The following is a 27,696-nucleotide window of genomic DNA, read 5'->3' as shown; positions in this document are numbered from 1 at the left end:
AGTGACTCTCAAGGACAAAAATGCTGAAAAAGTAACTCTCAAGGACACCTTTTTATTTTTGTAACTCACAAGGACCGGGTAGATGAAAGGTCAAGTATATCCTTGACGCGAAATAAAAAACAGATCGGGTAGATGAAATGTCAAGTATACCCCTGATGCAAAATAATTAACGTCCTGGCCTAGACGAAACGACCCGGTGTATTTAGTATGAACATTGAATGTTCATAGTCCTTGGATATAAACATTCAATGTTCATAGTGTCCTTGGGTATGAACATTGATTGGATATGAACATTGAATGTTCATAGTCCTTTGGGTATGAACATTCAATGTCCATACATGAACATTCAATGTTTATTGTCCTTGGGTATGAACATTCAATGTTCATAGTGAACATTCAATGTTCATAGTCTTTGGGTATGAACATTGATTGGGTATGAACATTCGATGTTCATAGTCCTTGGATATGAACATTCAATGTTCATAGTCCTTGGATATGAACATTGATTGGGTATGAACATTCAATGTTCATAGTTCTTTGGGTATGAACATTCGTTGTTCATAGTCCTTGGTCCTTTGGGTATGAACATTCAATGTTCATAGTCTTTGGGTATGAACATTGATTGGGTATGAACATTGAATGTTCATAGTCCTTTTAGTATGAACATTCAATGTTCATAATCCTTATTTTGTCCTTGAGGGTTACTAATTTTGAAATAGTGGGTTCGTGAGTTACTTTTCCCCAAAATTTGTCCTTGTGAGTTATTCATAAAAAACCGTGTCCTCTAGACTTCATTTTTCCCAAAATTGGACCTTGGGACCAATTTCTTGTTTTTTTTATTCACCAACACATGAAATGACCAATTACTCCTCTTTAAAGTGCCCTTACCAATACTTTAATTTAAGGACAGTATAGGTACTAGAAATTCACAAAAGCTAAAAAGACTAAGTAATCATTCTAATTATTATTTGGGTGTTTTGAGTTAATTATTCGTCTAGGGGTATTATGCGTAAGAAAAATACCCGATGAATTTAAAAGTCCAGGATCATTATAGGATATGCTACGAGTAGAGATATAAAGAAGTGAAGAGGTCCAAGATTTATATATTTGATTACAAGGCTTTAAACACCTGACGTGGGATTATAATCTCAAAAATGATAGTTCTTTTTGCATGTTCGGAATGTTAATTTGAAATCTAATCGCATTTAAAAAAATATATTCTTTATATGATAGGTAATTGTTGAATTGGAACTGGCAGACGAAGAAAAATGGCTATTAGAAGATTGTGAAGAACAAGAAGACAAAGAAGAAGACTTAGAATTTTTGAAGAAAGGGGTTATAAACTTGAAAAATAAGAACTTGGAATTGAAGAAATTGCTTGGGGAAAGAGAAAAACAAAACAACAATAAGAGATGTGCATTAAAAGTTGAAATTGTAGCTGTGAGGGTCTTAACAGTGGAGAATCAGAGATTGGAAGATTCAATATTGGTTGTATACCAAGAACCCTACCCAGTTATTGTTTCTAGTTGTAATGGTGTTGATGCTCTAACTCAAGTAGTGCATCCTGAAAATAATTTCGAAGTCTACCATGCCTCCTCCCCAATTACTGGTGATACTGTTGATGACCGACGCCACGAATCCTTGGTTGAGGACCACTTCGATTTTCTGGAAGTTCATCTTGAAAAGTCCAAGAACTTGAGTGGAAAGTGTGATACAAATACTAGCAAATTCAATGTGGCAACTTTTCCAGATGCTATCATAGAAACAAGAGCAAATGGTACATATGATGCTTCCCAATGTTTTAAGTCATAATATATTCAAATCACCTGATATTTCCAATCACATATCTTTCCAATCGTATATCTTTGTGGTTTGATGCGGGTTATTCTCTATGGTTATTATGTGTCCTGAGAAATGAAGAAGCAGTAGCATACCGCATGTGACCTTTCTCTTATGCTTTACCAAGAGATTGAAGAGCTAAAGTGTGACTTAGTATGTCAAAGAAAGGAACATGAGGAGCAAGCTAAAAACCTGGAGAGGCATGAGGCCCAACTCAACTTAGAGAAGCATTTTAAGGAGAAAGTAAGTTTATGTATCTTATGTTGGTAACAATTGCTACAACAAGAACAAACTGTGAATAAGAAGGCTGGCTGAGGCACGGATCAAACACTTTCTTTAAGGTTGTTTCGCGTCTGTTTCTCTTTATGCAGACAAAATGCGTCAACCTCCAGGATACAACAGCTAGATAGACTCTCATTTGTTTACTGCAGATAAACCAAAGAAGAAAAGAAGAACCACGATACTGGTCTTATGATAGCCCTCAACTTAGTATAGAAAATAGTTTTTTGCATCTATTATTAGCTGCTGCTCTAGGAGTATTTATTGAGGAAAATCGTGAAGCACTTAGTAGATCCGAATAGGGAACTAATCCAGTTTCCCGATAAGGATTGGATTCTACAAGTCTGTCACATCTGTTTCCCAATCCATATCCAATTCTGTTTCCAAACTTATCCGGAAATAGTTTAAGGAAAATGGTCTACCAAAAAGAAGATAGGGAATCAAAGAGAGCCCAAGCTCACCTCTTGTTTTATTCAAAATAACACAATAATCCCCCACTTATTTTTGATAAAAACAAAATAGAAAATATACTTAAGGGCAATCAATATTAGTATCAACATGCTATGCATAGATGAAGGTGTCTAAAACTTAAACCTTTACGTAGTGAAAATTACTCAAAGTATAAGAGCCATAAGTGACTAAGTCTTAAACTTAGGTCTTGAGTATACAATAAGTTATAATCACGCACAACATATCTAGTGTTCTCCTTTCATGTTCTGCACATTAAAGGCCCTGTGCTCTCTTGGATTCGTGAATGATCTAGAGAATCAGCCTTCATTCTCATAGAAAGCGGCCTCTACTTTCACATTCACTAGGTGAGTCTATCAAGAGTGCTCATGTAGTTATGCACTCCGCCCATAAGGACCATAGAACTTCATTAAGAGTTTTTCCCATAAAACCTCAACCTCTATTTATCGCTGCAGGATTTCATACATTTTACTATCTATCTACGGGACAAATAAGTAACAATGTATGTCTCACAACCAACATTCTATGACTTGTTCTTCCCTTTGAACCTAGTTCTTGGGATCTCCAGTCCCTAGGTTGGGTTACCATCATAGATGTTCACCTTTCAATTGGCTTTAGTCCCATGCTAGTAGAGCAATCCACATTGTATCTCTGGCCAGAGCTTTGGTTTGTGAATCTGCAAGGTTATCTTCAGATCTCACAAAATCAAAATAATATGGACTCTCCTAGTAATAGTTGTAATGTTATCAACAAAGTATCATTGTAACTAATATCGTCTATCTTAGACTAGTATATAAGTAAGAAAGCCAGTACTCAACTAGCTTCTTCACTCGTACTAGCCAAAGCAATAATCTTAGACTCCATAGCATACTATGTTATTATGGTCTATTTCTTGGACTTCCAAGATACAACACCTCCACCAATGCTAAACACATAGCCACTGGTGACTCGGAGTCTTCTGAAAGGATGTTCCAATCCGAATCTATTGCCTGCTAGTATACCTGAAAATAACACCTACTACATAGGCAATGTCAGGTCTTATACACTCTGTAGCATATCTCAAACTACCAATGATACTTGCATATTCCTTCTGATTCACAGGTTCACCATTATTCGCAAATAATTTAACACAGGGATCAAAAGGAATACTCACAGTCACGCAATCGAAGTAGTTATACTTATTCAACATTTTCTCAATGTAGTGTGACTGATCCAGTCATATGCCATCAGACAATTTTGTAATTTTGATTCCCAACATTACATCAGCCTCACCTAAGTCCTTCATATCAAAGTTAGAAGATAATAGGTTCTTGGTTTCTTTCACAACATATAAATTGGAACCAAAGATTAGTAGATCATCAACATATAAGCATATAATAACACATATCCCATCAGAATACTTATGATAAATGCACTTGTCACTTTCATTTATCTTGAACCCACTGGTAATTATAAAGTTATCAAACTTCTCATGCCACTGTTTAGGTGCCTGTTTCAACCCATAAAGTGACTTAAGTAATCTACATACCTTTTTACCATTACCTGGTTCCACATAACCTATTGGCTGATCCATGTAAATCTCCTCGATCTTCTAAATCCGCGTTTAGAAAGGTTGTCTTAATATCCATCTGATGAATAACAAGATTATAAACAGCATCAACAGAAAATAATATTCTAATGGATGTTATCCGTGTAACAGGTGAATATGTGTCAAAGAAACCAAGTTCTCTCTCTGTCTAAAGCCTTTGATAACAAGTATTGCTTTAAACTTATCCACTGAACCATCGGTTTTAAACTTTCTTCTTAAAACCGATTTGATTCCTATAGTTTTACAACCAATAGGCAAATCAACAAGTTTCCAAGTTTTGTTTTCCATGAGAGAATCAATCTCTCTTACATGACTTCTCTCTAAAACTCGAAATCAAAAGATGTGAGAGCTTCTTCAATGGAGGAGGGATCTCCTTCCAAAGTACAATGACAAAGTCGGGTCCCAAAACCTTAGTGACCCTACTAAGCTCTTTTATATCTTCTAGGTTCATTTTCTGTGTCCATGATCCTATTATGCAATCTAGATATATCAATGTCAGAAATATCATTATTAGGGGCCTTGAAGGATACTACCCCCACTAGCACCCCCACTATTTATAGATAAATATGGAAATCTATCTTCAAGGAACTCAATATAAGATGATCAATAAAAACATTACACTTCATATCTAGAAAAACGTAGGCATTGCTCTCCATAGCATTGCTTAAAACGACACACTCATAAGTTTTGCTCTCAAGCTTTGAGATCTTGGGATCATGCTTCCTTACAAAAGCCAAACATCCCCATATTCTGAAGTAACTCAAATTAGGCTTCCTGTTCTCAATAGCTCATAAAGTGTAACATTTGTATTAGAATTAGCAATTCTATCCAACACATATATAGCTAATAATCAAAACAGCTTCCTCCACAAATTTGAAGGTGCTTCAGAACTAAGCAACATAACAACAATTAATCCATTTAAGTGTTCTGTTCTTACATTCATCTACTCCATTCATTTTAGGTGAATAAGGAGCTATCATCTCATGAATAATACCATGTGATTGCAAGAAAAAGATTAAAATCAGCATAACCATGCATATCCAGTACCTCAATCACTTTGAATTACTTTAATGTTCCTATCATGCTGATTTTGAACCTCAAGTACATAAGCTTTAAAAGCATAAAAAACACCACTTTTTATCTTCAACAATTAAACATATGTAAATTTCGAGCAACCATCAATGAACATAATAAAATATCTGTTACCACCTCTAGTCAGAACACCTTCAAACTCACAAATATCAGTGTATACCAAGTCTATCAGATTTGTATTTCTTTCAACTGATTTGTGACGTTTCTTTGTGATTTTGGCCTTAGTGTAAGATTCACCGTGTACAAAATCATTATCATTCAAATAAGAAATTAAATCAAGTATGCTCATATTCTTAACATATTTCCTATTAATATGACATAATCTACAATACCAACATTAACAGAACAAGAAATCATGTAAGTAAAAGTATAAGATTATTAAGATCAACAACATCCAATTCGGTCCATACACCTAACAATCTCCACCTTGGACCGAAACTGGTCTAACCGAACCATCGACTTTGTCTCACCAATCAGACATGACCAGGGCCAAGCCTAGGGACCATCCATGGTACCCTCACAGATGTCTCACCCAAGACTAATATTGTCCCCAACCTTAGCCATCACTTGGCCCAAACCTCAGTTGGACCTCACCTAAAGTGTGGGGTTCTATATCAATAGAAGTGTAGCTCCATGACTACTAGATGTGGGATCAACAAACTTCAATATCTCCTTACATGCATATCCCTTACCATTAAAGACGCTAACCTTGGTGATCATATATGTACAAATGAGAAATTAATTTCAAACAATTATATATAGACAATGAAAAAACTTTCAATGCATATTAACCAACACCCAGTGCCACAACATATTGACTAGATAAATAACTAGAACATATAGACTTAGGTTTTAAATTTTCTTAAGAAAAACCCTAGCATGTAATTCTATGTTTTAATCCACCTCACAATATAAAACAAAGAATTGCATAGATTTGGTAAGGAATACGATACCTATCCGATTGAAAAATCGGATTACCACGATTCGCTATTTGACGAGAAATTGACATATAAAGAACTGTAAAACTGAATCAGCTCTGGATGAATTAGGCTTCAAGCCATACACCGTTGGAAACATCTCTGAGTTAGCTTTCTAACGTAAAAAGCGGATTATGAATCCAATCATCGAGCAAAAAGTTATAGTCGTTTTCGTTAGAACAGTCCCACCATTCCGAATTTTGAACTATTTTTCTTTTTTTTTTCCCGATAATCTCCAATTCCAAATTTCGAACTATTTTTTTTTCCCGATAATCTCGAAATCTCGAAATCAGATTTTGTTCATTCCTTATTCCTTGCTTAGTAAGCTCCTGATGTAACCATCACCATGCCGGCTGAAGAGCCTATACAAGTATCCATATGAAACACTTCTCTGTATCGCTAGAAGAAGAGTCCAAGATAACTTATCTAAAGATTCAATTTTATCTCTCTGTCTTCAACGATCAAAGATTCATAACACCAGTTTCTAAAAACCAACCAAAGATTGAGTTTTATTATTATTATTATTATTATTATTAGATGAGGATGTGACCATACCACCGTACATGTCACAGTTGAAGTTCAGAATAATCCTCCCATTACTCATCTTAGATGGCACCCTTACTTTAATAAGTTAGAAGAGTCAGACCAGGTTTGTCGAAGCTACAGTTTCACTTGTTTCTCCCCCTAGCAGTGGTAGTCGAGGATCATGATCCTCATAGCTTCCTTGAATCAAGAAGTCACATACAAGTAACCCCATAACCCCAACCAACCGGCCTCATCAGATAAAATGGTACAACTCTTAATCGCTTATCCCATAAACGAAAATCGATAAACAAACTTTAACCTTTTTTTGTATTCACTATCAAACAACCTTAAAACTGTTGGTAACAATTGTTGCAACAAGAACAAACTGTGAATAAGAAGGCTGGTTGAGGCATAGATCAAACGCTTTCTTTAAGGTTGTTTCGCGTCTGTTTCTCTTTATGCAGACAAAACGCGTCAACCTCCAGGATACAACAGCCAGATAGACTCTCCTTTGTTTACTGCAGATAAACCAAAGAAGAAAAGAAGAACCACGATACTGGTCTTATAATAACCCTCAACTTAGTATAGAAAATAGTTTTTTGCATCTATTATTAGCTGCTGCTCTAGGAGTATTTATTGAGGAAAATCGTGGAGCACTTAGTAGATCCGGATAGGGAACTGATCCAGTTTCCCGATAAGGATTGGATTCTACAAGTCTATCACATCTGTTTCCCAATCCATATCCAATTCTGTTTCCAAACTTATCCAGAAATAGTTTAAGGAAAATGGTCTACAAAAAAGAAGATAAGGAATCAAAGAGAGCCCAAGCCCAAGGCCAAGTTCGCCTCTTGTTTTATTCAAAATAACACAACATCTTCTCATCCTTTTTTGTTGTAAAAAAGCAGGTATACATGATGTGTATAAGCACTATAAGGTGTCCATCACTAGCATGCCACGTTTAGCTTAATGTGTTAGACACAATTTATGCGAAAAATATGAAGATCCCTGTCCAACATGGATAATGAATACGAAGTGTCAAGCAGGTTGATGTAAGCATGATGCATGAATCGACAATTCTCTAGTCTGTGCATGACTCCTATTAATGCACTTGAGTTCTTGACAGGCGAGGTGTGACACAATGTCCACTCCAAAAACGGCGGGTATTAACCATTGGTCTCATTTTGAAGTTCTTCTTAAGTGTTTCCTACAAGTACGAGTGTTTGACACATGATTTGTAGGTCAAAATAACAGTTTGTAACTAAGATAGTTAAAAGTATCATCAGTAATCTGCCACGTCTGAAGTATCTATTTCTGTCACTGATGCATGTTTTGAGTTTTGACCTCTTTTTGCTATGTCTTGCATATACTTGGTAATAGATAGATGCTATTAGCTACGCCATTCATGAGTGCAAATCTCACCAAACTTACTGCGATGTTTCATTTGAGATAATCTGACCCAAAACTATGTATAGATATGTCTTTAACTGTGAACTTTATGTGTAAACTGTGGTGGCCAAATATCGTACATACCGATATTTGCTATTATTTTATTAATTTCTGATACAATATCGTCATGAGGGCTGATATATTCATTATAAATTTCAGGTACAAATGAAAGAGACCAGGAGGACACATATCAAAAAGTTATTGGATGGACATATGTAGAGCAACTATAAAAGGAAGGAAGACAAAATAGAGAGGGACCAGATTCATTTCTCCCACTTTACTTTTTCTATTTCTCACATGTAAACAGAGAGAGAAAGGGTGAACAGTGTAAACACCATTAATGAATAAGAAAGAGCTTTGTTAATTTTATCTTTCTCTTCATGAATCTTATATTGGCGCCGTCTGTGTTTTCAAGGATCAAGAAAGATCATTTTCTTTTATTTTTTCTTTGAAGTCGAATCTACGTTATGATGAAGAAGAGATTGATTAAGTTGAAGATTTTTGGGTTTAATCTTTTGGTTAGGTGAAGTGGTTGTACGTTGTTCTTAAGTTCAAGACTCATGGGTTGATGAAGTGGAAGTGGTTACTATTCTTAAGTTCAAAAATCATGGGTTGATGAAGGTAGACGATGATGTTGTTCTCAAAACTAAGCTTAGCTGTTTTTCATAAAAGTGGTTACTGTTTTGGTTGTTGTTTTTGAAGAATAAGAAGGTTAGTTAAGATAATGAATTGATGGAGTTAGAAACAGTGATGATGCATCTTGAAAGATCATTTTCTTTTATTTTTTCTTTGAAGTCGAATCTACGTTATGATGAAGAAGAGATTGATTAAGTTGAAGATTTTTGGGTTTAATCTTTTGGTTAGGTGAAGTGGTTGTTGTTCTTAAGTTCAAGACTCATGGGTTGATGAAGTGGAAGTGGTTACTATTCTTAAGTTCAAAAATCATGGGTTGATGAAGGTAGACGATGATACTGTTCTCAAAACTAAGCTTAGCTGTTTTTCATAAAAGTGGTTACTGTTTTGGTTGTTGTTTTTGAAGAATAAGAAGGTTAGTTAAGATAATGAATTGATGGAGCTAGAAACAGTGATGATGCATCTTGATCTCAAGTCTGGATAACTTCCAAATCCAATACCGAACTAAAGTCAGATAAGTTTTCTTGAACTCATGTGGTTATAAGTTTCTTGACTTCTTTAAATTTAAATTTAAATTTCATTTTATAAATTGTTTTATGATCTTTTCTTGGTACATACATGAGATGAGATTCATGGGGTTTAACACAATTTTGAGAATTGTATGATTTCAAGTTCATTTTCTGCTATGGTGATGATAAATTATGGGCAGTTTAGTGATGGGTTTTGCTGTTTGGAAGAAATAAGGTATCGATATAAATTTTGTGATTTTGGTGATATACAATTTCGTAACCGATACTGGGGGCGACTTCGATACCGAGGTCGAAGTCGATACCAAATTACCAACCCATTTTCGATACCGATATCCCATATACAATCAACCATAGTACAAAATATCAGGATATAGATATTTATCGATATTTAATTTCTAGATATGTATCGTGGATATATTCCTCTCTTTGGGGATATTTGACATTGTTTCACATGCAAATATCGTATATATATCTAAAATATCTAAAATATCGTAGATATTGTAGATATTTTTTGATATATCATGATATATTATTTATATTTATTTGAAATATAATAATAAATATTAAATAAAATTATTATATATACAAAATATTACCAAATATATCCAAATATCATAAATATCGCTAAAATATCACCGATATTTACAGTCGTATATATCTCTGAACATATCGTAATATTTATATATCTTTTTTTGAAATCTCCGGATAGATATTTCCAAATATCACGATATATCGGGATATTTTGTACTATGCAATCAACACCAGACCAGCTTCGATACCCAACGCCAGCTTCGATATCGATACCCGATACCCAATTTAATGTCAAACTCCCATACCATAACCCAAGCTCGATACCGATACACTTCAACAACCAAGTTCGATATTCAAAAAAACCAAGAAGAATACCCCCACCGATATCAAGAGCACAGTAAGTTCTCCATAAATCAAAACATCCAGATCGAGGAAATCAAAAGCAATGACCAAGAAACAGAAGATATCAAACAATTACCTCGAGACAGTTTGATTTTCGAGATCGAGATCAACTTTTTTTTTCGAGATCGATACTACACTGGGGGCGTCATGCATTTTAACAACCAAATTTCGATGCCAATACCCAAATACCAACAGCCCAACCTCGATACCCATTCCCATAGCTTCATCAAACGAACTCAAATTTGACAACCGATATTAAGAACCAAAAACCTAAATCAAAATCCAAGAAATAAAGAAGTGGCCTGGACATCGGGTTCAAAAAGTTTGGTATGGGTGGATAATATTGGCAATGGAGATGGGCATCGGTTTCAGAAGTTAGATTTCAGAAATGGGTAAAGAGGAGAAATAGTGCCTGTAAGTGATGAAGAGATATAGACGTCGAGTTGAGATGAAATAAAAGAATTTGGGCCCAAAAAGATTTGAGTCCGATATAATAAGACTTGATCATTTGGAGAAGTCTCCAAATTTCTGGGCATCAATTTTAATCATTTGGGGGCCAAAACGGATATATTTCAATCGAGGCTCGAGGTACAATAAATCGCGACCGATGTAAAAATTTCACTTGAGGACAAAAAACTCTTATTGTTGATATCAGGCTATTCACCTCGGCCAATATTTTCCGATATATGCATTTGATGATTTAAGAAATACCGATATAAAATTTTTGCTTGGGGCGACCTTTTAATAACTATGGATGGATCAGATGAGATAGGATGAAGAGCTCAAAAAATTTCATTTATCAAAGTATATTTCGAATTCAAAAATTTTAATAGTCAAAATCTTATTTCGGATTTAAAAATTCATTTTATGAAAACCAAATTCTATTTCGAATTCAAAAAAATTTAATTGTCAAAATCCTATTTCGGATTTAAAAATTCATTTTATGAAAACCAAATTCTATTTCGAATTCAAAAAAATTTAAATATCAAAATCCTATTTCGGATTCAAAAAGTTCATTATATGAAAATTCTACTTCAAATTAAAAAAGTTGTGGAGAATCTTTGTGAGTGCTCTACGCATCGTCTCTTATGTTTTTCGGGAGCGGTATATGGCCAAAGGCAAAATCCTAGCTAAAGTTCAATAAATTTTGAGTTATGGAGAATTCTTGTGAGTGGTTTACACATCGTCTCTTATGTTTTTCGAGAGTGATGTATGGCCAAAGGCAAAATCCTAGCTCAAAAATCATATTTTGGAATTTCGAAAGAAAAAAAAAAATGCTATCTTGGATTTCAAAAAGTTGTCATCTCATATTTCAAAAAATTAATTGCAAAAATTGTCATATCAGATTTCGAAAAATTATTTACGAAAATGTCATCTCGAATTTCGAAAAATTGCTTATAAAGATTTCCATCTCGGATGAATAGTATATATGAAAAGTGAGAATGCACAGTATCGGATAAAACGATATATCGGATGAATAGTGTATTAGATGAATAATGTATATGAAAAGTAATGATGCACAGTATCAGATAAAAGGATATATCGGATGAATAGTGTATATAAAGAGTGCGGATGCACACTATCGGATAAAAAGATATATCGGATGAATAGTGTATCGGATGTACAGTATCAATGAACAGTGTTGGGATGCACACTGTCAGATAAAAAAATATATCGGATGAATAGTGTATCGGATGTATAGTATCAATGAACAGTGTTGGGATGCACAATATCGGATAAAAGGATATATTGGATGAATAGTGTATCGAATGTACAGTATCGATGAATAGTGTTGGGATGCACACTATCGAATAAAATGATATATCGGATAAATAGTGTATCAGATGTACAGTATCGATGAACAGTGTTGGGATGCACATTATTGGATAAAATGATATATCGGATGAACAGTTAAAAAAAAAAAAAAAAAAAACTTTATATTGTTTCTCGAAATTTTCGAAAAGGGGCGATGTGGTGGCCAAATATCATACATACCGATATTCACCATTATTTTATTAATTTCTGATACAATATCGGTATGAGGGCCGATATATTAATTATAAATTTCAAATACAAATGAAAGAGACCAGGATGGACACATGTCAAAAAGCTATTGGATGAACATATGTGGAGCAACTATAAAAGGAAGAAAGACAAAATAGAGAGGGAGCAGATTCATTTTCCCACTTTACTTTTTCTATTTCTCACATGTAAACAGAGAAAGAAAGTAAAACAGTGTAAACACCATTAATAAATAAGAAAGAGTTTTGTTAATTTTATCTTTTTCTTCTTGAATCTTACATAAACTATCTCCACCGATCAAATATTTTGGGCTTTGCTCCTAAGCGTTCCTGATTTGTTACATAGATTTGGAGATGCAATGCTTAAGTGGCCAATAACCATTAATAGTTTTATAGCCTCACTAGTTCTGCATTATGCCTGGCTGACAGCCTTAGTTGATTTAATGGGAAACACCATTTGACTATTCTAGGTTGTTTTATTTTATTTATTCACTTATTTGTTTATTATTTAATTTCTATATTTTTTAAATAAAGATGCAACAAGAATTAGAGGCTTTGAGGAAGGAGCTAAAAGAGAAGACAGATGAAGTGGAATCTTTGGTAGACCAATGTCAGACTCTCACGGTTGTGGAGCGCAAGTATAATCACGAGCTGCTTGGGAGCACGCAAAGCATTGATTGATGTAAGAATTCTTCTAGTTTTTCACAAAGCATGCTTATTTTTGTGGTTCTACATTAACTCTTCTGAGAAACACATAAGGATCAATGTAACTTTCTTTTATGAAGAATTTTAATAACTTCTTGAGTTATCCCCATGTTAGAATTGGGTTAAAGCGGATGGGAGTGCTAGATGAGAAACCATTTCAAGATGCTTGTGCGCTGAAGCTGCAAAATAGTGGAGACTTGGATGTTAAATCTGTTGCATTATGCTCCTTGTGGCAGGAAAACATAAAAAACTCACAGTGGCATCCTTTCAGAATTATAAGCGACAACGGAAGATTTCAGGTATGTAATCATGTTCTTGGTCTTTTAATTTCATTTGTTTTTTGTGATCATCTCCATTTTATATTGTGCTTGTTTGCTCCTATACTGAACCTGTCCTTTTTATGTAGACTTCTTTGATTTGATATGTTATTGTTGTTTCAGGAATTGAGGTTGTAACTGGTAAGAGGTGCAGGAAATAATAGATGAAAATGATGAAAAACTAAGAGAGTTGAGGCATGAATGGGGTGAGAAAGTTTACGATGCTGTAGTTGTGGGCCTGTGGCTTTGCTGGAGACCAATGAGTACAATGCAAGTGGTGGATATGCAGTTCCTGAACTTTGGAACTTCAAGGAAGTAAGGAAAGCCAGCTTGATGGAGGTCACTGAATACATCCTAAATAGATTGAAAACTTTAAAGACTTCCAAGCGCCGAAGAGTATAACTCAAGGTAAGCATTCATTTCTGGCACTTTAAGCCTTATAATGTTCTAAAATAGCATAAACTAGCTAGAATACCTAATTGTCACCACTCCAACTGTTACTTGAGAATGGTACACTTTCAAGAGTCAAATTTCTAATTTTTCCAGTTTATGATTTGATTACTGAGTGGATTTCTTTCGAGAAAAAGAGCATACGCCAAGAGGTCCTCATGGTAGCGTCTTCTGCAGTTCTGCCTCATAAGGACCCCAGGTTCAAGTAATTCTACATTTTGGCGTTTACTTGATGGAGTTTACCGTCCAGTTGTCCACGTTTACAGTGTCGTACTAGACGTGCAGCAACAAGGTCTTCAGGATATCAAGCATCAGTCTCGACCTTTAAGTATGTTGACAAGCCAGCACAAGAATGTTGTAATGACATTGCTGCAATAATGCAATTAACCCTTCCTTATAAGCGCAATATTTACTAATGTTTTTCAAAGAACTAGTCGGCAACAAAGTCTTTCTTATCGGGTGATCTTAGACATACCCAACAAAACACTCCCGTACACAAGCTTTAAAATAAATAAAAAAAAAAAGATTTTAGACACATTTAGCTTCTTAAATTATCCTTCTTTTTTATTAGATGTACCTAAAATATTTATTGACTAAAACAAATCATTTACTCTACGTGATTCAGAAAAAAAAGACCGGCGATTTTTCCTCTTCTTCTCCAATAACCTCTTATTCTTATTGTTTTGTCTCATCAATAAACTGCACACACTAAACTAGAAATGAAAATATGTATGCTCTACATAAACCAAAACGAACTAGCAGGATTGATGCAAGTTCAGGCAACTCATTTGATCTCGAGTAGATTGGATGACTGGTACTGTGTAGTAGACATGAAATCAAATTCTGTACACAGGGTTTGAAGTCGATGCATAAAAAGCTACAGAACTGGTCCTGAAGAAGTGCATAATATACATAACCATATGTCCATGTCCAAGAAGATTTGAATCAGCGAACACTGAACCTTGATAAAATAAAAGGTAAAGAAGAAAGAATATATCACTGATTACATAAATAATCCAAATGAATTTATTAGAAACACAAATAAAACACTGCCTACACAACAATGGAAGGAATCTGAATCCCATCGGCATGTCAGTATTTACACAAGAATGAACAGAAGTGTTAAACCTGGTGACTTTGTGAAAGAGATAAAAGTACTATTCAAGTGTGTGGACATTAGGACATGTGATTGACAGATAGCATCATCACTATGTAACAATGGCACTGACACCGTTTAGTATCCAAATGGTCAAGTTTCCAACACGTGACCTACAAGAAAGCTGATACAAATTTCTATTGAACGTGTCTACATGCATCTGAAACATAGGGAAAGACATAACATTCAAAAATTTAACTCCTAAACAAAAACTTATGGACGTTAAGAAGGTCAGTGGGTTGAATACCTTTGGGAATATTCTTTTGACGATTGACAGGTCTTCCATTGTTGGGATTCCAGTCCTTAGACTTGACACATACTGACCTTCTTGAGGTACAGCAAAAACTTGTCCTCCCAAGAATGTGAAACTTGTGACCAATCTTTCCATCAAGATTTTTGGCATTACTTCTAGGGGATGGATGACAGCAACTAGAAGATTTGAAAGAAATGCACATGAGTACAATGTTGAAGATTAGAAGAAGACCGACACCTGAGCCCCCAATAGTCCATGCATATGGAAAATGAGATTTATAGTTCACCTGATTTGCTGCATAAGAGGGAGTAGCATGTCACTTTTTATATATCTCAACAGTATAATAAGTATTAGTAGAAAAGTTCTTGACTTATGCACATTTTATAACGCAATGATTTTTCGTTCACTTTTCTCCTCCACTGGATATTGAAGATCTTTCAGAAAACCATGGGAAGTTTTCTACTTTGTTACCAGTAACAAACCTCAAACAAAGAAAATACACCCAAAGTATCGGATTTATGCTGGTAAAGTTTTCAGTGAAGTTGTTTCACCGCCACTGTGGAGAGTGGGCTACTAGGAGAAGTCAAGTTATTAACACTAAATGAACTACATAAAAGCCTTCATTTGATGTTATATCAAATGCTTTCAGATACCCCTCTAAGTTAACTGCAAGAACTGGCTTCAGTCTTTATCTTAAAATTTAGAATCATAGGCTTCACTGTAAATGTAGTATTTGTCAAATACCCATTACTTGTTGGTGCACAAAAACAGTTCTTCTTTACAAAAACATACTCAAAATCTTTCTTGTCAACCGTTATATCTTCGTGAAGTACATCAAACATGGATTCTAGTATAGGTAGAGTATGGTTTAAACTTGGTTTGAAAGCAAGAAATGAAGTGCATACTCTAGTTGTATCAGTGCAAGTAAGAGGTGTAGTGGGATAAGAAAAGAGAGTGTGTATGTTAAGAAACAAAAAAGCGAGAGTGAAGAAAAACTCCATTGTTGCTGGGAGAAAAAAACAGGGAAAGTGTGTAAGGAGGGAGTAGTGAGGAGTACAATTGGAGTACAGCAAGACAGTGATGGTTAGACAGGTAAGTAAGAGAAGGTGATTTGAAGATGATGGAAATAAACCGGGAGATTTTTATGGGGAATCTAAGTTAACTAATTAAACGACCTTTGAGTTAAATGTAAACTAGTGATACAGCAAGGATGAAGAAGAATGTGAAAAGAAACTTTCACTAATAAAAGGGTACAAATAGACGTGTGGTTATTTATTATTATTATTATTATTTTTTTTTTTTTAATTCTTTTGCCCTTATGGAAAATACCCCAAAAATATATGGGAAATATCATTAGATGGCTAAATCTATGGTGCGCAGGTCGTATGGTATGCTATCAAATCTGGGCTACTCATACCAAGGGGTGCGTGTGTATTGCATGGCAAAAGTACTGATCCAAAGGCCCACATTACCTGCGCACCATACATCTCGCGCACAGAAGACATGCTCTTATTAGATTTAGATACTTATTGGGGTATGACAAAAATTTATGTTAGTTATGGGGTATGGGAGTGTTTTGTTGGGTATGTCCAAGATCATCCTTCTTATCAGGGATTAATACTGTAGAAAAGAATTTGATTTATGTTATGTAGAATTCCAGTTTGGACATGTGTTGCACTAATGAATGGTTTGATGATTTGTTGTTTTAGAGCATCTTTAGGTGAGATATTATCATAGCATCAAACACTAAATTTCTAATAATTTGATGTTTTTTCATCTTCAAGAAAGACACATGTTGATGAAAACACCAAAAAAACATTAAATCGGCCAAAATTTGGTTCTAGCTTTGGTGTTGTATCAAATCTCTCTCGTGGTTTTTCTAACACAGCATGAGCTTGGGCTAAACAGTGGGCTTTAATCACGCGATTTTGCAAAAACCGCGCGAGAGATTGGGAAAGAAAAGAAAGAAGAAAGTTGATGTGGGACACATCGTGCGGTTTCTGGAAAACCGCGTGGGCTTGGGCTTTTAAGATGGGCTTCAGTGGCGCGGTTTTGAGAAAATTGCGTGGGCTATATAGCGTGGTTTATCCAAAACCGCATCATTTGATATCGAATATTTGATGTTTTTCCTTAAGTTGGTTGGTGTTTTTATAGTTTGGTGTTTGGTTTGGTTAAAAATTTTGGTATTTTTTTGGTTTCTCTTCTAAAGATGCTCTTTCACACCATAGATAATTTAGTCGGTAGATTTTGTGAGTTTCTTAGAGCATTCCCAATGCAAGTGGATATGGTGGTAATGTGACTTTATTCACTTCTTTATGGTTCAAAACCTTTGCCCAATGTAAAGGTGAATATCTCGATGACTATTTTTCCAAGTCAAAATGAGGGTGAAACCTTCAATCGAGATAGTGACTGAGTTGTAAACTTCAGACGAGATGTTGGATTCCGTCTCGTGTGTTTTTTATTTAAAAAAATTCGGTTTTTTTTTTCAGACGGGATGTTAGATCCCGTCTCGCGTTTTTTTTTTTTTTTTTTTTTTTTAAACTTCAGACGGGATGTTTCATTCCGTCTGGCGCATTTTTTCAATTTTTACATTCAGATAGAATCCAACATCCCATTTGAGATTATTTTTCACTTTTGTATTGGGCAGTCTCACCTTACTTTTCACCAAAACAGTGAAAAAAAAAAATACTATTTACGTGAAGGTGAATATTTGTGACTTGCATTGGGAATACTATTATAGCGTTTCTATCCACGTAGCATAAGAAGTTAAGAACATTAGTTTTAGCCTTTGCTTTGGAATAAAAAAAGGTTACATTCTTCGAAGCTTTGGATTCAAATAGACGGTTTTAGTTCCAACAATGATGATAGCATATCCACATGCAAGAGGTTTTAGATGATTTGCAGGCACCAACTAGCTAGCCACTTATCCTCTCATCCAAGTTCATAATTTGACACTAAATGCACTAACAATCACGGACGTGTTATCGTCGATTGAATCAACATGTCGTTACACTGAAATATTAGGATAAAAAAAATCAAACTATATTCCGACGAAAATTCGCAAATTTTGGCGGCATTTTGATTGTTCCATGACTTCCATCTGAATTCCTATCTGTTATTTCGGCAGTTTGATTTTTGTACATGAAAATTTCAAGCTTTTTACTTCTTCTTCTTGAACACCTTTATTTGCAAAAAACACATACTGAGGTTTGGAAAATGCATAATTTATAGAATTTGGAATTCAATTTTTTATGATTGTGATCATTGTTTGTTGGTTAAAACCAGGAAAAAAGAAGAAAAGACTGCAATTCTAAGCAAAAAGGTGATATTTTTAAGTTATTTAGATAATGATCATGCTTTTTGTGAATAAATTTCCTTTTTTTTTGGTTTTCAAGATTAATTAGGCCCCTTTTTTGGATTTGCTAGATTTTAGTATGTTTTTATCAACAAAAGCCGATTATAAGCAGCTTTTCCACAAGCTGAGTTGATGTTCTAAGCATTTAAGTGCTAGAAGATGTTTAGTAGCTGCAATTGTACATGCTTTCAACTATGCTATCTGGTTTAGGAGCATTGTTAGGGGCTTATCAACCAGTTTTAATTTTCAATGCATTGCAAACAGTAATTTGCTATGAATAATTGGGATTCAGCTACCTCTTAATGAAATGTCTGTTATGCACAGGTGATTAACAAAACAATGGCAGGTCAGAAAGATACTTCTTTGGAGGAACTCATCACTCTTGCTGATGCAGCTTTGGGGGCTGAATTTTCACCTCTACCAGTGGAGAACGGGAGTAAAATTCAGCACAACCAGCATATTAATACAGCACTTGTCCAATATGCATTTGAGCTCTCGCTGCCTGAATCACCAGCTTCTACCACTCCGCAGCCTACCAGGAGAGAACTACTGAGGAAAAACCTGAAAGACCTGAGGAAGCATACACATGACCCACAGACTGCAGCTAAATGTCAAAACAGTAGCTATGTGAAGGAGCCATCCTTAACAACTGAAAAGGCATCGCAAAGAGCACATTCCCATACCGCTGATGACGGACACCTCATATCCTTGGTTGAGGACCATTTTGATTTTCTGGAAGTATGTCTTGAAAATTACGAGAAAATGGGGGGGGAAAGTGATACAATTACAACTAGCAATGCGGCAACTTTTCAAGAGGTTAGCAAAGAAACAAGAACAAACGGTACAATGGATGCTGTGACCACAACTCCTACAACATGTGCAAATGGTGCCGATGTGGCAATTGCTGGAGATATTAGTAAAGAAACAATAGTACATGGTCCAAAGGATGCTAGCACCACGCTTCCTACGTCACAAGGAAACTCCTTCCAACATTGTTCTCCTAACACCGACCCTCCTGCATCACAAGGAAAAACCTCTCAGCATTGTATTGCAAATGGCACCCTAGGCCTCACAAATGGAGTCAGTATACTTACAAGTGACAATTGCTCTCTCATCCCACCAACTGGACAGATTTGCCAAATGCAAAGTATTCATTTAGAATCACTTTCAAGCAATGAAGAACCAAGCAGGATCACTTTTGATAAACTGAAAGATACTAAGTTATTGCATCCCATACGCCTGACAAAAATGAAGGCGCGAAGGAGATCTAAAGTGCATACTCGGGTTTACAATCCGGCTACCTTAACTTCTGTTACTAAGCGCAGCAATCTACAGCCGCCTGTACCAATAAATGCTCCAACATCTCATGACAGAAGAGTCATTGAGACGTTCCAAAGAACTCAGAATTGTATACAACCTATAGCTGGATATTGTGATGCAAACATTAACCAGTGCAGTAGAAAAGGATCTATTACCAATATGGAGTGCTTATCCTGTACTGATGATATGAGAATCCACGAACATCAAGCTGCTATATATGGTAATCGCCACTACTCAGTCAAGTAAAAAGCTCTCTCCCTAGTCTAAGTGTAAAAGACATGACGATATTCATATTTGAATTCTTTGAGATTTGTTCACATCAAACTATTCAAGTAATATATTATGTGCTTTCCTTTGATACAGGCCTTAGTAATATTGAAGGTGACAATAATTCCAAGGTCCAACAGGAGGTGAAGAATTTGAGAATGATCATGAAAAAGAAAACAGAGGAAATAGTGGATATAGTTAATATCAATCGAGCACTAACTGTCCAAAAGCTTGAGAGTAACCAAGAGATGGAGGCATTGAGAAAGGAGCTAAAAGAAAGAACAGAAAAAATAGAAGATTTAGTTTGTCTTAATCGAACTCTAACAGACAAAGAGCTGAAGAGCAACCAAGAGATGGATGCCTTGAAGAAGGAACTGAAAGAGAAGACAGGAGAAATAAAAGATCTAGTTAATCGTAATCAAATTCTAATGGTCAGGGGGTTAAAGAGTAGCCGAGAGATGGAGGTTTTGAGAAAGGAAATGAAAGAGAATAAAGAAGAAATGGATGATTGTGCTAGCCTCAACCAGACTCTAATAGCCAAAGAGCTTAAAATTAACCAAGAGCTGCAGGAAGCACGCGAAGCATTGATCGATGTAAAGCTTAATGCTTAATTTAATTCCATTCCATTATTCTTTTTGCCAGAAACATATATTATAAGGCTGAATTTTTCTTGTATGCAGGGATTCAATGACTTTTTGACTCATGGTCACCGGTCTTTTGTGGGGATCAAACGAATGGGAGAGCTAGATGTGAAACTTTTTCAAGATGCTTGTTTAGAGAAGTTACCAGCTGGAGAATGGGATGTCAAATCTGCTGAGTTATGCTCCATTTGGCAGGAATATATAAAAAATTCTGAGTGGCATCATTTCAAAAAAATTTGTTCTGATGGCTATCTTCATGTATGTAATCCATATCCATATCACCATATGTACTTCTTTTTTTCTTTTATATTTTTTTTAGTGCTCATCTTCATTGTTTTTTTCCCTATCTATGAAACTGATAGTAGAAAAGAGGTCTCCATTTTATATATAATATTGGATTTTTGAAGATGTTGCTTGGTAACAAGTGCAGGAAATCATTGATAAAAATGTTGAAAAGCTAAGAGACCTAAAGCGTGAATGGGGTGACAAAGTGTATGATGCTGTAACTAGGGCTTTGTGGGAAATAAATGAGTATAATGCCAGTGGAAGATATGCAGTTCCTGAACTTTGGAACTTCAAGGAAGAAAGGAAAGCCAGCTTAAAAGAGGCAATCACACATGTCTTAACACAATTTAAATCTCTTAAAGATTCTAAGCGACGCAGACTATAAGCCAAGGTAGGCACATTTTATTTTTTCTCTTCAAGTCTTGTATGAAGATAGCACAACCTACAAAAAGAAGAAAATTATATATAACATCTATCTTTTCCTTTTTAATTTATATAACGGCCTAAAGACCTCAGATTTCTAAACTCACTTTTATAGGTTTATACTTAACAAATTATTTTAAGTGTCGGAGGCAAGCATAGGTAGGTATTTATGTCTTTCATTTAAGCCTTATATGAAGATAGCACTACCGACAGCAACTATGTTGACCATTTAAGTGGCGTTTGTGATTAGGTAGACAGTCCACAGCAGTATGACTTTGATGTTAGGTTTCTGATCTCACCTCTGTTTATATTAAAAAATAGTGAAATTCCAAAAGGGCCTTTCATCTGATTTTGGATTCCATACACATTATTTTTCCCTTAGCATTTTTATTATTGAGGTGAGAGAAAATGTGTAATCCTCTAGTATACTTTTCAGATTAGAGATATTTGGTATTTTGGGTCTTGAAGCCTTTTTAATTTCTAGTGATTGAAATAAGCTGGGGAGAGAATGTAAATCCTACGTAGTGCGATCGGTGAGATAATTGACCTCAAGTTCTGGGAAAGTGTAGAGACTCCGGATTATATCCCATGGTGGCAGAGTCATGGCGTAGTGAGGTTGACTTGGTCATGAAGGCACCCCAGGACTTAGGTGGTGGTGGTCTCAGAAGGAATGAAGGCTATCTAAGAACAACTATTACTTCCAATAGTCCACTGCCTTTTTAGCACAAATTTAGACATACGCCACTCTAAAATGCGTGTTGGGTTGAGGCCAGCAAGACGAATAGTGGATGTGTAAGCCATATACTTTGAACTGGAGTGTGCAGACAAATGTGTAAGTTCACATATTCAATCAGAGATTGTATAAAACTGAAAGCGAAGTGTAAAGTTTGAGCGAGACATGATCCAAGAATCCCAACAGTTATACATAATTCTCACATTACTGTGTTCGCCTTTTAGGTATCATCTTATCATTGGATTATAACTTCTAGAAATTGTACTTTTGCATTGTATTTTGGAATGCATGTCTGAAAGGGTTGTTTAAGTTTCATCTGGCCCTAAGGTAAGGTGGTAAATTGACATACCATGAGATAAAACGTTAGGCTGCATTAACATTTACTTTAGTTGTTTGTTCTTGGGAGTTTTACTTTCTCAAGTTAGGACATTTGTAAATTTCAAGTCTTTACAACTTCTGAATAAATTAATGTTTTCGATTAGAAATTCACACTCGTCTAAATATGTAATTAATACTTTATATAGTACCATATGCTATAAAACCTTGAGGCAGAGTACTTAAAACTTAAGAAATACATGCAAAAATAGCCTGTTTTCAACCCTTTAGCAGCTCGATGTCATCATTACTTCATAACTGAAGCATGAGGTGAAATACTTACTAAGCTTAGAGAGTTCCTATGAAGATGCAGCAACCTCATAGAAAAGAACCTAGTCTTATACTTCAGTATGCACTGTTAAAGCTAGATAGTTGAATTTATCATTTTAACTCCTTTAGATGCTAAGTTGGATAAGTTTGTTCTTGGGCTGCCAGAATTTGTGGTGATTCAATCTTAGTTTCAGTGCTGAAGTGATGCCATCCTAAACATCCAGGAGTGGGTGGTTTTCTTGGTGGAGAATGCTCCTGACATTTGGAAAATCCTTCCACATCTTTTGGCCTTCCACATTTGTACTTTTTTAGATGCTGGGACATAAATGGTGTTATCTTTAACAAGAAAAGTGGTAACCCAGTACAAATCTTGCTAGAGGCACAGAAGGCTTGAAGTAATTGGCTGAAGGAAATTTTGAACAACAAATCGGACGTGACTTCTTATTGGAAGAGTGTCCTTAAGTAGACTCATCCAATCCGACTTATATTACGATATGTTTAAATTCAAATTTCACTGCAATGTTTAAAGTTCCTTTTAACTCACAGGTATGCTGCAGCAGTTGTAAGAAATGCACAGGGATAAGTGATGGTTGTTGCCATTAAGGACAGGCTGTGAGGAAAGCGGTACTTTGGTGCTTGAAAACGGAGGCTCACTACAACAATTTAAGAAACCTAGTGTCAAAGGGGATGTGCCTTGAACACAATAAATTTAGTGGAAGACAAGTCTGGCAACGTTTTTTGGTCATTGTCATGGCGGGCTTCTACTTGGAACATCTGTTAACATGCTCGTACCTTCTCTTTTAAGTTATGTACCCAGTTCAGGGAATGCATTTTCGCTTGAACCAGCAGCTTTGGTGTTTGAAGGAACATTCTTATTGTAATGGTAATTCAGTCCCTTTAAGAATACTACTCATCTGTAAATTTGTAATATTTGGCCGGATTAGTGAATGACTGAATGCTCTGTGTTTGCCAAAAAAATAAAAGCTACTCTGTTAAATAACAAAGATATATAGCAAGCTTGTCTTATTTTTGGTGCAAAATGGTAAGCTAGAATTTTTTTTATCTATCTAATAAGACAAAATAACACACAAAGGACGGTCAACGGCTATTGTGGGAACGGCTCCCGCTTGTTTATTCTGGCTTTGTTTCCATTTGGATTGCGGGTTCGACTCATTGTATCACGACCTTTTTATATTTTTTCATAAACAAGATTACGGAAGTGAAACTGAATTTCCTCTCTCATCATTTCACCTTCACAACCTCACCCGCAGCACTTGAACAGAGTGTTTAGGTAATTTCAATTACAAATTAAGCTCAAATTGATTCGAATTTCATTCAAATGGATATGATGAAGTAAAATATTTGAAATATGGGTGCAATTTGATCGTTTTGAATCAAACTTTTTATTGGTTATGTTTGGTGTAGGAAGGACAAACTTTCATTACTGAATTTTTGAAAAATTAATAATTGTAGGACCTTAGATTGTTTAATCGACGACGAAAATTGATTGGGGGAGGATCTTTCAGGAAGAACTTAACTCTGATCAAAGAAGGAGGATCACTCAAGCAAGGTATATGAACCTTTCTGGATTTGCCAGGTAGCAATATTGTATGCGGATTGCAAATTCTATCAATAAAACTAATCCAATTCTACGTGGATTGCAACCACATGGTTTCTGCACATGCCTTATTTGATAAAATGCGTGAACAAAATGTGTTTGCATGGACAGTGATTATCGGGTATTATTCTAGGATTGGGGTGTATAAGGAGTGTTTAAGAATCTATGATGATCGATATGCAAACAAAGTGTGTTGAACCAGATAGGTATATTTTTCCTAACGTGTTAAGAGCTTGCACGCAATCCTTATCGTTAAAGGATGGTATTCGTGTTCATAATTTGGTAGTGGGAATATTCCACAAGTGTGTAATTCATTAATTGACATGTATTTGAAATGTGAAGATATTAAAATAGCTAGCTAGAAGGGTATTTGATGGAATGTGACATAAAGATTTGTTGTCGTGGAATTCGATGATTTCTAGTATGGTTTCGAATGGATCTTGATTTGGCTATTGATCGAGTTTATTAATGCTAACATCGTCGAACGCTCGAGGTATCTACTTAATTCCTTAATTTTTCGTTTTTTCTCCATTTTGGTTTAAATAGGTATACGTAGCATTATTTTAATTTTGGTTTTAATGTTGGTTAGATTCTTCAACTGGTTTGAGTTTTGATTCCATAAAATTTCCTTCCTATTGGTTTGCATAAGAAAGTATATATTTGTACAAAAATTGTGTAAAAATAGAGGTGAGTTTCACTAAGTTTACATCGGTGCTTATATGATTAGTAATGCAACCTTCTTGCTAGACAACACTTGAGTAGCCATGACAAATAATATTTTACAATTGTTTAAGGTTCCCAATGCCCCCATCCATGTACATATAATTGGTCAATACGACTATTTCCTCTTTTTCTCCATTTCTTCGATTGGATTCAATAAGTTTTTCTTTGGTCAACTATTTATTTTCAGTACGTTTTCCTTAAATTCGACTGAGTGGAAAATTTTATTTCATTCCATTTATAGTGAATGTAAAAAATATATTCCATTATATTTAGTATTTATAATGATTAGCATAAAATTCTCGGCTGTACCAATTCGATTTTTTTTTTTTATTTTTATTTTTTTTATTTAAAAGTTGTTGTTGTTGTTGTTGTTGTTTTTTTTTGTTTTGTTTTTTTTTTTTTTGTTTTTGTTTTTTTTTTTTTTTGTTTGTTTTTTTTTTTTTAATTCCAATTGTTGTATGTGTTGGTTTGATTTTGATTTAGATACAACTTTTTTTGTTTAGATTCTTTAAGTGGGCTGAATTTCGGTTCGATTCCTTTAGTTTTTTATTTGCTTTAACATATTGATTTCAGTTATAACTATTTCGTTTCATATCCTTCTTCATACATATAATTATTCCAGTCTATTGAGTTAGAATTTAAACTCCCAATCTAATGTGCATCTAAGCTTCCAATCTAATGTGCATCTAATTTAAACTCCCAATCTAATGTGCATCTAAGCTTCCAATCTAATGTGCATCATATCTAATTATTTAATTATATCACAACGCTTTCCAATTGGACTTTCTACTGTTCTACCATTTTCTACTTCGAGTCTCCATTGTGCTATTTAATTGGGAACTCCATTCAAACCAAAACCAATATTTCAGGTATAACATTTCACTCGATATTGTTCTTAGAGCTCCCTTTATTAAACTATTATTTCAGTTATGACATTATTTATGTTCTAAGGTTTAGACATTACACTTTATATTACGCATCTTTGACACATTTAACACCGTTCAACGACAAAATACGGTACTCATCCCAAGAATATCTTTGACTCCCTCAATTTTGGAGTTGCTTTTCAAACTATCAAAGCGACAATTCCCTATTCGACTAGCTTATGCCATTACGATTAATAAGTCGCAGAGCCACTCAATGTCAATGAAGTATGTTAGCATTGATTTGAGAACATCACTTCTTAGTCACGGACAATTCTATGTAGCCATCTCCAGATGTACTTCTTCAAAAAAAATCTTTGTATTTCTTCCGCCAAATGCAAGAAATTGTACCACAAGTTCTACTATGAAGACATTGATACCAATGAGAAAAGGTGAGTGAGAAATTAAATAACCCTACCCTACTTTTATTCTTCAATATAATAGCTATAGCATGATACCTATTATGTTGTATCTATGTAAGTTTTAAAGATAGTTTTTTTTTTTTTTTTTTTTTTTTTTGGACTAAACAGTTCCATATGCTCAGGCTATTTTTATTGTATAGTCCACTGGTAAATGATATCCCTATAAACTTATTATTATTATTATTATCTTTTTGTCCCTATAACATGCTACTTGGAAGATTTTGATTCTTGGTTGAATTCGCATTTGTAGGTTGATATATTACGATATGAAGGAAGACAAAATGGAATGCAATTCCAAGTGGCGCATCACAAGTAAAGATCTTCAGCTCCCTTATTTTAATCAAATTTCACCCCTGCTTACATAAAGGTACTTATACTTATGTGGTTTGCTTGCAAGTACCAAGTTAAATTGTTATAAGTTTTCAGCAACACGTTAGGAAGTTCGTACAATCATTGGTCTGTGGGAGGACAATAGTGTGCAACCATCTGAAGTTGATACAAGACCTCCAAATCAATTTCAAGTTAGTACCAAGTAAGATGCATAGGGGAGAAAGAGAGAAATGATGAGCTTAGTGAACCAAGAGTATATATTTTTTCACCTTTCGTTACAAGAATTAATCCAAGGTGAAATGTTACGTGAAGTCTTCTTTAATGTTTAATGAATTGTCTTTTAGCTTTAGAAGTAGTTTGTGTTATGTATAAATGTAAAATTATGAATCTTTGTAGGATTGATTTATGATAATTGTATATATATATATATATATATCAATTCATATTATTTCAAGACTTTATTGCTTGTTTGTCGCACAAAATAACTTTTTGAATTCCCGGTAGAAAGAGATTTTGCTAAAGAAAAAGCTTTTATCGCTGCCCAATACGCTTTATTTTTCCAATTTTTTTTACGAATACGCTTTTTGGACATAGAAGTATGTTTCTTCAAAGAATGATCTGAAGAGGTTACTCATTGTTATAGTTAAATGTGGAAGACATTTATTGTTCAATTCAATATATATATCTATATCATTTTTTTTCTTATATACCGACAAATATATATTAAATTATATCTGATATCTTCATTCGGATATATATCCACGGGATCCAAGGCTATATAAATCTAATTGCTTGCCGT

At 34.8% G+C, this 27,696-nt stretch overlaps 1 protein-coding gene across 5 annotated transcripts; it reads left to right on the top strand.

The window, feature by feature from the left end:
* The first annotated feature begins 18,233 nt into the window (after window positions 1–18,233).
* Window positions 18,234–23,885, top strand: LOC147486928 (uncharacterized). 5 transcript variants are annotated; one of them, XR_015201360.1, is made up of 7 exons: window positions 18,234–18,534; window positions 18,892–20,107; window positions 20,251–20,747; window positions 20,835–21,053; window positions 21,226–21,471; window positions 23,106–23,343; window positions 23,428–23,885. XR_015201360.1 is itself a non-coding variant. In XM_086571426.1 (7 exons), the coding sequence occupies exons 3-6, from the start codon at window positions 18,907–18,909 to the stop codon at window positions 21,463–21,465; spliced, it is 2,157 nt and encodes a 718-aa protein (XP_086427552.1). In that variant the 5' UTR covers window positions 18,242–18,419; window positions 18,498–18,534; window positions 18,892–18,906; the 3' UTR covers window positions 21,466–21,471; window positions 23,428–23,885. The 5 variants fall into 5 exon arrangements, 2 of the variants coding, with proteins under 2 accessions (XP_086427552.1, XP_086427551.1); XR_015201358.1 differs by having other exon boundaries at window positions 23,076–23,343; XR_015201359.1 differs by having other exon boundaries at window positions 23,047–23,343.
* Window positions 23,886–27,696: the final 3,811 nt, after the last annotated feature.

The sequence above is a fragment of the Coptis chinensis genome, chromosome 7 (genome assembly GCF_015680905.1).
Source record: "Coptis chinensis isolate HL-2020 chromosome 7, ASM1568090v1, whole genome shotgun sequence".
Taxonomy (NCBI): domain Eukaryota; kingdom Viridiplantae; phylum Streptophyta; class Magnoliopsida; order Ranunculales; family Ranunculaceae; genus Coptis; species Coptis chinensis.
This window is presented reverse-complemented; position numbering and strand designations above follow the sequence as displayed.

Coding starts and splice junctions, on each gene's coding strand:
- LOC147486928 (XM_086571426.1), top strand. CDS start 18,907: ATGGCAGGTCAGAAAGATACTTCTTTGGAGGAACTCATCACTCTTGCT. Junction 20,108..20,250: donor ACATCAAGCTGCTATATATG/GTAATCGCCACT, acceptor CCTTTGATACAG/GCCTTAGTAATATTGAAGGT. Junction 21,054..21,225: donor GTTCTGATGGCTATCTTCAT/GTATGTAATCCA, acceptor TAACAAGTGCAG/GAAATCATTGATAAAAATGT.